At 41.1% G+C, this 13230-nt stretch overlaps 1 protein-coding gene across 3 annotated transcripts; it reads right to left on the bottom strand.

The window, feature by feature from the left end:
• Positions 1-938: 938 nt before the first annotated feature.
• Positions 939-13047, bottom strand: LOC307084930 (T-cell differentiation antigen CD6-like). 3 transcript variants are annotated; one of them, XM_079749453.1, is made up of 13 exons: positions 12325-13047; positions 8239-8529; positions 7558-7881; positions 5356-5670; positions 4814-4876; positions 4270-4416; positions 3879-3977; positions 3385-3474; positions 2918-2989; positions 2574-2642; positions 2407-2490; positions 1537-1583; positions 939-1276 (listed from the first exon to the last, which is right to left on the bottom strand). In XM_079749453.1, exons 1-12 carry the CDS (start codon positions 12374-12376, stop codon positions 1558-1560), a joined length of 1632 nt encoding a protein of 543 aa, XP_079605579.1. In that variant the 5' UTR covers positions 12377-13047; the 3' UTR covers positions 939-1276; positions 1537-1557. The 3 variants fall into 3 exon arrangements, with proteins under 3 accessions (XP_079605579.1, XP_079605577.1, XP_079605578.1); XM_079749451.1 differs by having other exon boundaries at positions 1537-1650; positions 12325-13044; XM_079749452.1 differs by lacking the exon at positions 3385-3474 and having other exon boundaries at positions 1537-1650; positions 12325-13041.
• Positions 13048-13230: the final 183 nt, after the last annotated feature.

The following is a 13230-nucleotide window of genomic DNA, read 5'->3' on the forward strand; positions in this document are numbered from 1 at the left end:
TCCACTTTAAGTACTACATTTCCATTTAGATACGGTTCTAAAGAAAGAAATAATCACATGTTTAATCACAATACGTTTTGAGACTATTTCACAGAGGCCTATTTGTGTACAACGGAAAAAACGTGCATGTCTGTCGCACAACCTCTTTCTCCCCACGTTATCTTCATACTAGAAAACCTTAACCTCCCACCGAGTCGGAAGCATTATCATATCATCCATCTCTCTTAAATCTAGCCTGCTTGACATAGGCCTACATGCCTGAATGTATCCAACACATGAGTTCCATTATAGATAGATGAAGGCCTACAGTCCTGACAGTACCTATCGCTCGCTTTATGCGCATCGAGGCAGAATCAGATAAGCTCTTTTAGACATTCATTCATTAAAACAATAGTGCGTCAGTGCGTCACACCGTCACTGCGCAAAAGATAGGCTTTGCAGCAGTCGGTCGTGTTGACTGATTTTGTGATATCTCGCGGTATCCACCAGCATACACATGCTGGCTTGATGCTGTACAGCTGCTGCAAACTAAACGTCCCTTATGCTAATGAACAAAGAAGGACCTTTACCGGGGCCTCTGGTTTCAAACTAACCTGATGTCGCTTTACCTATTAGTCCTCCTTGATCACACTGCGGACACTTCAGAGTTCCCATTCCCCTTTAAAGTTGTTTTTTCTTTTCTTCCTTCCCCAACCACCGCTGACTTAAGTATGAATAGATTTTTGTCACAAGTGATTATTCGTTGGAAAACATAATTGAAGGTTCATTTAAACAAAAACTTAAAAAAACATACGGACACGCTATTCCTGTTGACTTTGCGAATAAGCATTTTTTTCTGGAAGTGATGTAATTAGATATGAACCTACAGTTCCCCCTTGTGGCGGAGGTGATTTTATTTATTTATTTATTTATTACGCTTTCTGAGACAGGGTCCATAGTTGATGACCGTTGGTTAGCATCCAGCAATACAATATCCAGGGTGGTTATGAAAGTAAAGAGATAAACAAAAATATGTTCCAATGTTAAATAAAAAAATCTTATATTCAAGGTCACAATTTATTAGATCTTGTTTTTATATAAAATGATACTAAAATAAGGCATTGTGCCCAGTGTCTGATATTTAACATTCCATGCATCTTGAGGTCAATGTTCACCTCATCCAGTGTTTATGGATTGAGTATATCGTCGTAATCATCCGTAGAAGAGGAGTGGGTTTCAGGGCTGACCGGGGAATAGAGACCGTCTTCATCGTCACCCCCATCATCATCCCCATGACCTAAAATAATCAAGGCATGATAAACAAGTAAGTATTGGGAAACGTGCTGTAAAACAGAACACTTCAAAGTAAAAGCAGCCTAAAAACATAACCGTTTGTAAATTAGCCTAAGATCCTTGATGCATAATGCTGTTAGAATGGAATCGTAAACTTTACCTTGTGTTGATGAAAGAACTGCGTGAGTGAGTGACTGAGTGAGTGAGTGAGTGAGTGAGTGAGTGAGTGAGTGAGTGAGTGAGTGAGTGAGTTTCCTGACTCACCTGGGTCCAACATGGTTGACATCATCCCTCTAGGTGGCAGCGGATAGCTGCTTGAGGGTAGAGAGGTTGAAGAAACGTCAACGCCCACATAGCAACCTCCGGGTTGGTGGGGTTCTGTCGATATAGCGAGTGGATGACACTGTGGCTTTAAAAGCTTTTAAAATGAAGAACCACTAGAAAGGTTTATGCTTTGAACGCCGTTTGTTGCATTTGATACTGGATCTTTATTTGGTTTGAATAGGTCAAAAAACATCTCTACTCAGACAGAAAACACACACACAAATACCCAGAAACCATGCACACACACGCACACACACACACACACACAGCAGAGAATTCGTAGGAGCAGTCCTCTCCAATATGTCTTCAGTGTTCAGTGACAGAATTCAAAATGGCAGCTTCCTCGTTACGGAACCGACCTCGGTGACATGAAGGCTATCGCCACGCACCAGATGTGGTGCCCCGCACATCTGCCTTTATGAATGGCTCCCTCTTATATGTGTGTGTGTGTTTGTGTGTGTTATATTCACGTATGTGTGTGTATGTGTGCGTGAGTGTGTTATGTTCGTGTTTGTGTGTGTGTGTGTGTGTGTGTGTGTGTGTGTGTGTGTGTGTGTGTGTGTGTGTGTGTGTGTGTGGGTTATATTCATGTGTGTGTGTTAGATTCATGTGTATGTTTGTTATATTCATGTGTGTGTGTGTGTGTGTGTGTGTGTGTGTGTGTGTGTGTGTGTGTGTGTGTGTGTGTGTGTGTGTGTGTGTGTGTGTGTGTGTGTGTGTGTGTGTGTGTGTGTGTGTGTGTGTTATATCCGTGTGTGTGTTACATGCATGTGGTGGTGGCGATGTTGAGGCTGAATGAACGTCACCCACCAGCTGTGACCTGGTTCTTCTTCTGGTCCGCAGAGTTCTGGTAGACTTCATCCCCAGAGGAAGAGGAGGATTCAAACGAGTCCACTGGAGAAGAAGAAGAAAGTCATTCTTCTTCCCTTCATAAATCGTTCATTCCAGAGAGTTGTAGTCGCACAACGATATATTACCACTGGGGTTGAGGCTTCGATGTTTGGAGATCATATCGCCGTTGAAGGTTCTCTGGTCGTTTCCTGATGCTGAAAAATTGAAAAATTGTTGCTGCATGTCATTTGAATGATCTCAATACTGTGATTTGTTATGGTGTTGATTTGCTATTAGGGAATAAACCCGATCATTGATGCATCGATTAACGCTTCACAAGCAAATGCTCCAGGCTGCGGACATCGGGGTTCGAACCCGGAACCCACCGACCCGCTCCACTTACCTCCTCAAATCATCCTCAATATGTCGAAAACATCAACAGGGCTTTTCACTTTAACAGCAACATATAAAGCCTTCCATGTTAACTCACCCTCCTGATAGAGGGTGTTCACAGCTGAGCCCGTCGCAGGGCTTCCCCGGCCGTGCCTGTGTCGCTGGGAATCTGAATCCAAAGGGCAAAGGAACGTTATGGGAACTATCGGCAGGTGACGACCTACGAACGGCTGAATCAACGGCACAATGGTTTTGTTAGGCCGAGCCAAAGCTCATGTTAAGCATTAAGATGTTAAAGGTGCAGTAGGTAAGACTCAGGAGCTAGAATTTCCCTATCATTAGTTGAGAAATGCCATCCACCAGGTATTACTAAGTGAAATCCTCCGTGAGAATATTTGCTGCGGTGGACGGAGCATGTCTACGTATGAGACCATTTTGATTTTAGCCCCCTCATGTATGTCCAATCAGGGCATTGCTTCCCAACAGCGGAGAAGACCTTACAAACGCCAACTTTAAGCAATTGAGAGGAATAATAGAGAAACGTAAGAGGGGGGCATAGCTCACTGTAAAAGGTGGACATGTGGACAGGAGGTGGATGGCTTGGCTGAAAAGGGCCTTGGTCTGAGGCTAGCATGCCACTGGGCTTGGAGAGGACTTCAACCAAACAGACAAACAAAGAGCAACCATGACTATGATGTAATGATTTTATATCTCTATCTGCACGCAGCATGTACTAGGGGGAGAAAACGCTGCACATACAAATAAATATTGACATGACCTCATGCACCGTGTGCATAGAACGGATCCACTTTCGATCTATAATAACGAGCATATTCTGAGCACGTAAAATACTTACTATTTACAATGGTTTTCTAGAGTTAATGCAATATATTACAAATCAAACACAACTTTTTCCCATAAAAAAATATGTAGACTAAAAGATAAGACCACAGGTCTCTAGTGACCGGTCCAGCATGTCGTTGCTCTTCTTTTCCCAGAGTGTCTTCACCCTCTATTGACAGAAGACAGCAATAGAGCACCATGTTAGCCCTACTTACCAGGGCTCCCGACGGGGGCCATCTTGACCAGAGTGAGGGCCTCTCTGTAGTCATTCAAAGCCTTATCTTCATGCTGATCTCTCTGCTGTCTCATCCATGCTGAGGTAGTGTGAGACGAGATCAAACAGAGATTGCAGCGTCAAACACAGGCGAATACTGAAGGTTACCAGTTGTGCTATGGATTAGATTAAACTAGTAGATTTATCAGATTAGGTCGATTTTGTGAGGTGAGGGATTAGATTAGATGAGGTGAGAATAGGTCATTCTCAACTGGTGGTTCGGTTTGGCATTTTGAGTAACAATCACATAAAGATATCTGATCAAATTAAATAAAGAATGGGCAAAACATGTTTCCATGCTTGACATCAATATGTGGAGGCGGGACAAGTACCTTTTTTTCTTCTTCTACTCTGGAGGCAGAGGACGCAGTTAACCGTGAGCAAAACCAGCAGCAGGACTGACAGAGTCACGCAGCCAATCAGCTCGGGAGACAAGGGGAACAGGAAGTGGTCTGGGGCACTTCCTGTTGTTGTGCCAGCTGTGAAAGGAGGATGTGTAAGAATTAATCCGAACTGTTGTTCTTCTAACCTTAAAAGAAAATAGTTAAACATTAAACATACGAATAGCGATATAAATAAGTAAGAAGTAATATATTATACGTAAAGCATAACAAATAAATATAAATTACCTCTAACCATTAAGACATTGTAGTTCAAACCCAGTTCCTTCCGGCTGGTAGTCGAACACACTAGCCACAACACTATCCTGCCTTACCATTTGAATGTAGTGTTAAACTATCAGTTATTATATATAAAGGGTTTATATGGTGGTATATATAAATATGTATATATACACCACCATATAAACACTACATATAGAGGTAGAGTAAGTAGATACGACATCTTTTGGGTCTTGGTTAGGGTTGGTTAACTTACCAGTCGTCAGTTCAGTCACTGACGTTACATTCGCTGAGATGGAGATAGGAAACCCTTTTGAGCCTGGTGGACAAGAACATATTAATCAAATAAATGTGGAGGTAATCTCCCCCCTCCAAAAAATATTTGGTATCAGAAGGGAAAGAAAAAGGGATATTCAACCTGTCGAAGCACAAAGCAGCCTCAACTAATCAGGACCATGACGACTAACACAATAATGGCAACCCTAAATTGGTACTGCCAAAGTAAAAGTAAGTAAGTAAAATGTATTTATAAAGCACATCTATAACATATCACACTGACCAAAGTGCTGTACATAGTGCATTAAGTAGGTATAAAAATGAAGATAAAAATAAAAATATTAAATAAAATAAAAACAGATATCCACATATAAACAAAGTAGTGCAAAGGTAAGATAGTTATTGGGGAGAAAGAGCCACGGTGTGCAGATGGGTTTTGATCCTTCATTTAAAGGCAGAAATGGAGGGGGCATCGAGTATGGGAGGTGGCAGTTGGTTCAAAGTAAAAGCCCCTTCGCCTACCAGCACACACCAGCCCGGCCGCCTTCGAGCTCGTACAGAGGTGTTTAACGTTGATGAACTCTTGGCACTGCGAGAGATCTGTGTGCTCGTCGGCGCACGAGTAGAACCACAGCGTCCCTTCGTTGTGCGTCAGGTGGGGCTCGAATTGTGTGTATTTCTTGGGCTCGGCCCCACAGCCCAGCATGGAGCACACCATGGCAGCCATCTGTCTGTCCCAGCAGGTGTCACACACCGTCCCCCACGTCCCGTTGAGGTGGATCTCCACCTTACCGGAGCAGCGGTCTGCGCCGCCGGTTAGACGCACGGCTCTCATCTCTGTGGGGGGGGGGAGCGGATATGAATGTCAAGTTGAACTTGATTGAACTTAACGTGGATGAGCTGCTTTACTTTGTCTGAACTGAGGAAGACGGGGCCTTTCTCGGTTTGGGAACGCTAAAACAGCTCTATGGTAATGAACCATTTTTGCAGAATAGATAGTGTAGGGCCAACATGTCAATGAACAAAAAGAGAAAAAAAAACTCCAACATGGGTCTTTATTATACGGAAACCGTAAAGGGACACCGGGGAAAATAAATAAAAAATTAACGTTTCTCGTGAGCACGAGAAAGTAACTGGTGAGCACGAGAAAGTATCTCATGAGCACGGGGAACTATCGTGCGCATATCACTGGCTGTGTGTGTGTGTGTGGGGTGGACGAGCGAGCGATAGCGTGCGTGTCAGTTTAGTGAAGTAATGAACGAGTCCGGTAGTGTTTAAGAATAAAGTACCCAGCCTGTCAAGAATTGGTGGCCGCTTCATTCCAACCATATTCCGACCTATAAGCAGACCCACTGTCGGTAAAAGTGAAGGGTGTTGCCCCCGAGAGAACATCGGCCCCCGGAGAGAACGTCTCCCCTGTGCTCCTCGGTCTGGGAGCCAACAGCAGGAAAGTGTAACTAACCATCTCGTAGTTGGAGGCGGAGCGCAATAGAGTATACGTGATCCAATAATTTGAGATAAAAATAAAGCACATTAATTTGAATGATTTAAGCTTGTGTGTGATTTATCGCGGGCACGGGCACACACAAGCTAAAATCATTCAAATGAATGTGCTATATTTGTATCTCGCACTATTGGAGCGTGTATACTCTCTTGCCTCCAACTACGAGATGGTTAGTGTGACTTATAGGTCGGAATATGGTCGGAATGAAGCGGCCACCGATTCTTTACAGGCTGGGTAATTTATTCCATGGGCGTAAATTTGGTCTCAGCTTTGGTAGGGACACTTCACAGACGTAACCCCAAATCACTAGACTGCATCATGCTGAACAATAAATACTCTATCTGTAAATCTAGATTTACATGTGCACTTATTCACATTTAAAGTACACACACACTGCCAGTGATATGTACACGATACTTTCTTGTTTCTCCCAAAATCACTACACACACCCACTCACACACACACTGCCAGTGATATAGGTACGATACTTCCTCGTGCTCACGAGATACTTTCTCTTGCACTCGACATACTTTCTCGTGCGCACAACATACTTTCTCGTGCTCACGAGAAACAATATATATATTTTTTTTTATCCCATGTCCCTTTACGGGTTCCGTAGATTTCAGACCTTTGACTGTCAGGAGTTTCAAAACGAATGCGCGACAGAACACTGCCAATAATCACGTGACTCAAAGCTTGTGCCTGTGTGGTCAAATCTCTGAAAAGTCAGTGCTGAAATGTCAGTTCTGAAAAAATACATTGCAATGGTGTAAATTTACACCTTTACAAGTTTTTAAAAATAAATATTCAACCTTTCAAAACTTATTTCTCAATGTATGAACACCTGTTTGCAGAATGCCATTTACAAGGTTTCAAAACCGGGAAACAATGAAATACACTGTTAGAACAGTGCCAGATTTGAAACTCTGCAAATGCGCTGGTGACATTTTTTAAACTTTGAAAATGTGTTGGTGAAAATGATGAAGAAGATAAAATAGAACACAAAATCATGTTTGCAGATGTTTTAATTTTTTTTTCAGGCTATAATCTCTTTTTTCAGTGTTGCAAAACCTTTTTTACAAGGTGTTGAGTTTTCAAACCCAGACTTACAAGCCTTTGAAACCTTTTTTTTCAGGTTTGAATTATGGCAGGATACTGGCTCCATACCACTTCAAAGCTGAACACTTGCAGAGAATACGAACAGACTTCTTCCTCCTCACCTGAGCACACCACCCCGGCGTCCTCCTTGTGGCCGCAGTCGTGGTGAACCCCATCCAGTGCCACAGGACATGCCCACAGGCTGCTCTCCGCCCCGGTGCACATCAGCTCGTCCAGGTGGACGGGTCCCGCCGTCGCCGGGGGAAACGCCCCTCCCTGCCCCGAAACGTTGACCGCGTAGCCGCAGCCCAGCTGGCGACAGACCACGTTGGCGTCGGCCAGGTCCCAGCGGTCGTCGCACACCGTCCCCCAGACGCCGCCAGACCACAGCTCCACCCGGCCGCCGCAACTGTGAGCGCCGCCCGCCAGCCGTGCCACCTGGTGGCCTGAGGTGGTATAGCAGTAAAATATATATATCTGTTGGGTACTGCATTGTCCATGGATTAGTTGTCACATGTGGTTGATTTGTAGACCTGTATGTCCTCGTCTAGAGTGACTTAACAACTTCAAGTAGTGCTTAAAAGCTTTAAAAGTGTAGGGACTTGGGTATTAGCCTACTGATAAAGCTTCAAAGTCACAATATTGTCAGCATAAAGTCACTTATACCTAAGGACTACTTTAAATTCACATTCCGTTTTATGAATTCATTTTATTTATCAAATTAATTTCAGCCTATTTTATAATTTATTTAGTTGAGAAAAAACATATTCTATGTACTTTCTCATGACAAAAATGTACCTTACCACAAACAATTTCAGAAACAACCGAGCAGTTATCCACCACCTCGGTGCAGTTGAAAAGACGTCGGTCGCTGTAAGAGCAGTCCTTCAGGCAGGCGCTGCTGCTGCTGTTGTTGGTGCTGGTGTGGCCGTCCTCAGTGAAAGCATACACCCGGCCGCAGCCCAGGTCCGCACACACATGTTCCAAAACCTCATCTCTGGACTCTCGGACGAGAGAAACCGGCTGGCTCTCGTTCCCTTCCGCCGCAAGAATCCAGGTGCACGTCCCCGCGTGTTGCACCACTCGCACGCTGTCTTGGGTGGGGGGGGGGGGGGGGGGGAGACGTTCACATATACATTAACGCTCTTTGATAGGATATTTTTCTTTAGAAAATATAAAAATACAGAAATATCGCAATTTAAAGATAGTTTGATCGTTGATTGTTGGGTACTGTCACACAAATTAAAATGCAGTTTTCTGTCCAGTTGGGACTGCGTTTAAATGTGCTTTATGGGGACAAAGGTACTACTTGTAACACCAACGGTATGGACTTAAGCACCCTCAACCCATATGTCAAGTCCCTTATAAGAAGGGACTTGACATATGGGGACCTTCACTTGCCGGGGACCTTCACTTGCTCCCTGTCCACCATAGAATGCATTTTAAGATCCTGCAACTAACATTTAAATGCTTAAATGGAATAGCCCCAATGTACCTATCTGACTTACTAGTCAAATACACTATATAAGAAGTCTCAGATCCTCTGACCTGCTCTTACTGGCTGTTCCCAAAACTAAACAAGAATCTAGAGGAGATAAGGCATTTTCTGCTGTTGCCCCTAAACTATGGAACAGTTAGCCACTGCATATTAAATTGTCCCCCTCTGTAGCTATTTTGAAATCAATCTTAAAACCCATCTCTACTCTATTGCCTTTAATTCAGTATAACCTTTCTTTTACCTCATCTTTTAGTCTTTTGATCCTGATTGCTCATTGATTGCATTGTGGCAACTTCTAGCCTACATTATCATTGTAATTACTGTTGTTATTATTATTATTAGGGGTCCGATCAGCGAAGCTGCTTGGCCCCTATTGTATCTGTAACGTTTTTTTTTCCCCTCAAATTCTGTAAAAAGTCAAAGCGCAGCCTTTACCGTGATGCCAAAAACTCTTGAAAATGTTTTCGACTTACGCCCATCTACCCATAAACCCAAATTTGTGGTACTGCACCCAAAGGTGGCGCTATTGTAGAAAATCATGAATTAGGCTTATTTCTCCTCACCAGATTGACCTGCACTCAAAATTCTTTCAGAATATTAATCTCTAGAGTCAGACGCATTTATAAAACCACAGGCTACAACAAAATAATTTGTTTACTTAGTTCCATTTGAGAAATATTGGCCAATAAAGTTGGAGCAGTTAGCCCATTTTTCTTAAATAACCATTTTGTTATTGTATAAAAAAAACATACGACTATTATTAGGTGGATACCAATACCCCCCACTACTAATGAAAATTGTGGTACTGCACCAAAAGGTGGCGCTATTTAAAAAAAAAAATTAACTAGCCTTATTTCTCTAGATGGATCTGGACTCAAAATTCTTTCACCATATTAATCTCTAAAATCAGATGCATCTTTTTCACCTTCTGCTCTAAAAATATTTACTTTTCCCACAATTTCATAGAAAAGCCAAACGTCCACAGTCTCAACCTATTTTGCCTATATGACCATTTTGTTATTGTATAACTACCATACGACTATCATTAGGTGGATACCATTAACAGTGCAAATTTTCAGATCTGTACTATTTTAGGAAAGCCCTTAATTCTCTTATGAAATGTGTGCTTGGAGTTTTCTTGATGTTGTGTGCTTATCAATCGACATTTTCACCATGTGAATGAGAGTTCATGCAGTTCAGGAATGTCAGTGTCTCAACGGGTTAATGCCGTGTACTGGTGATCCTTAGGTTGAGAGTCCGAATCCTGATTAGAGCATGCTGAACATGACATTCTGTCATTGCCACTCATTTAAAAAACACAACATTGAACAGCACCTGAAATTTATCAGGCAAACAACAATCCGGCTCATTAGTTTCCAAGTATTGGACTGCCAAGACACAGTATGGCATTAAGGGGAACTTCTTCGTTAACCATTTTTCCTTCATAATTAACTGTCATATTTATATTTCTTCCGTTAGTGTTCTTGACTACAAATGTTTAATTTCCCCAGAATTTCAAAGATTTTTCAGGTATATGCTTTGAAGAAAGCCCTTAATTCACTTGAGAAATGTGTGCTTGGAGTTTTCGGGATGTTGTGTGCTTATCAATAGACATTTTGACCATGTGAATGAGGCTGCAGTTCAGGTTTATAAGTGGAACATCTTTCCTTAAAAATGACAATTATGTTATATTTATAATTTATATATCTGCCATTAGTGTGTTCTTGACTTTTAATTTAGCTCGGACCCCGTTAATCACTGCTTGCGGTTATATTTATTATTACTATTGTTACTATTATTATCGTCGTCTCAAATGTGTGATTGTTACTTGTATTATTGTTTGTTTTTTATTTTATCTTTGTTTTTATAGCACTTGGTCAACTGTTTTTTAAATGTGCTTTACAAATAAATTTAGAATACATTACATCACAAAGGTCTCGCTATCCTGAGTAGACAATATAAAACATGATTCCCCCTCCGACCGTAGTAATATCAGCAGACAGTTATAGTAAGGCGTCATTCTGTGTGGCAAAGAGAAAATGCTTTGGGGGTTATTGAGTTCAACAAAAACTCACTTACACAACTGCAAATGAAATATATTTGCACTGCATCCATGGCTGTGTGCTTATGCGTGTGGGTTGATCGTGCACCTGCAAAATGATGAAGATAGGGTCGACCTCACATCCGGTAATAACAGTTCTCAAAGCATATCTTTGGTTGGTTTACGCATTTCAGAACTGCATGCCTGTGTGTGTATGTGTGGGTCTTTTTGTGTGTGCCTTTTTTGAGACATCCATTGTTATCGTTATTTATCCAGCTCAAATAATATGAAGAATATATTTTAAGATGCAATACAATACGAAACTTCATAAAAAAAAATATATACAAGTAGGCCTATAATCTATAAAATTTCAAACTACCTAAAATACAAATAGAAAATTATTAAAAATTATTCGGACTACTGTTGGATTGGTGGTGGCCTGGGTAAACTTTGAACCGTTCCCAGTTGCTTTGGACCTGAAGAGATATCCCTATTTCTCGGTGTCTAAGTCATGAAGCCCTAAACCAGGGGTCAGCAACCTTTTCAACATGCCGTGCCAGTATGACATTTTCTCGTTAATGAGTGTGCCTTAAGCAACAATATATTAAATATTAAGCTGAATCATGACACAGCGACCAAAAACATTTCCAGAAGACCTGGAATTGTATTATTTCCATATAGTCCATAATCATGCATCAACATTTTAAATGTTTTTTTTGGTTGTTATATTTGCTACATGGGCTTACAAATTATAATTACATATGTCCCATCTTAAAAAAACACTTTCAGAAAGTCATTCAAAAACACATTTGCACTTTGAGAAATGTAAAAAACAAGAATAGATGTTTTAGACCATTTTGAACTATGGTGTATCTAAAAGGAACAATCTTTGGTAGTGAGACTGCTGGTCCACAGTGTGACAAAAACTACTCGGCTCTATTTTACCACTTGACCCACTATTCTCTCTGATGTGGTCAGTGTGGTGCGATGACACTGAAAACACTGAAAATATCACATTCCTAAAATGTCATAAACACGCCTGTTATCGTTATGATTTAAGTACGCATAATAATAAATTCAATTTATTTTCTCACTCACGCTTAGCATGCGGGGGACAAAGATAGTATTTACTAAAAGCAAAGAGAATGTGTAAACCTATTTTCTACTTGAATACTTTGAATTGTAAAAGGTTATTTTCCAAAGTGTTTGTGTTTCTAAAGTGTCAACTTTTGAAAATACAATTTGTAGAAAAAGGGTACCCTCATGAAAACCTGAAATAAAAAGATATCTCCAAATATAACAAATACAGATGAAGCATAACAAATACATAGTAAAAATACAGCTTATTACCTTGACAAATACAGCTTGCCAGCACACAGAAAATGCAGTTTATAAACTTCATTGTGGAGAAGAGTCTCAGGGAAACTGCTCTTATTGCCGTCTACCTTTTGTCTAACCTCCACACTGTACACAGACTTATTTATCTACTTCCTACTTCACATACTGTGGTTTCCCCTCTGCCGTTGGGATAAGCTTCAGTTCACAGAACGCCATGTTAGCTACCAGAAACCCCTACCCTTTAGCTTATTTGGGTAAATAAAATGTGATTATTATGTAAGACAATGTTGTTTATTAGTCTTAATCAGAGGATACTAGAACTTTGTTAATTTGTAATAATTATTGTCCATACTGAATAGTGTAATGTTGTGGCAAAATTAATATAATTCATATTTGTATTATATGGATTATATGTATTATATGGAAAAATTATGTGAACCGTCTAAACTAGAAGGACGTCTGTGAATTGTGCATGTTCGATAAATTACACTATAAACGTATTTATATTGTGTGTGCTTAATAAACCCCTGGTTGTTGGCACTGTGTTCCCAGTCCACATCCCCAGCCTGCCACCCACTCCAACCAGGTGTCTCTCGTTAGGTCCTAATTACAGCCATACCACGCTGAACACGCCCGATATCGTCTGATCTCGGAAGCTAAGCAGTGTCGGGCTTGGTAAGTATTTGGATGGGAGACCGTCTGGGAATACCAGGTGCTGTAAGGGACAACCGATGGAAAATAGCCTTCTGGCTAACTCTGGTGCATTTACAGGAATGTTAATTAATGTACACTGTCCCTGTTAAAATATAAATAAATAGATAACGCAGTGCCGTTACTCCCTTAATTTCCGCTCAGTTTTGACTTGTCAAAAACAAGAAGGCATGGTTTTAAAAGAAAATAAAGTAACAATTGATGAGA

This window comes from Pollachius pollachius (assembly GCF_949987615.1).
Source record: "Pollachius pollachius genome assembly, chromosome: 13".
NCBI classification, from domain to species: Eukaryota; Metazoa; Chordata; class Actinopteri; order Gadiformes; family Gadidae; genus Pollachius; species Pollachius pollachius.

Excerpts from the sequence above, each read along its gene's own strand:
- LOC307084930 (XM_079749451.1), bottom strand. The coding sequence starts at position 12,376 with ATGAAGTTTATAAACTGCATTTTCTGTGTGCTGGCAAGCTGTATTTGT. Across the intron at positions 2,491-2,573 it reads TCGAAGCCTCAACCCCAGTG|TGGACTCGTTTGAATCCTCC; the intron begins GTAATATATCGT and ends CTTCTTCTCCAG. Across the intron at positions 1,277-1,536 it reads GTCAACCATGTTGGACCCAG|GTCATGGGGATGATGATGGG; the intron begins GTGAGTCAGGAA and ends TGATTATTTTAG.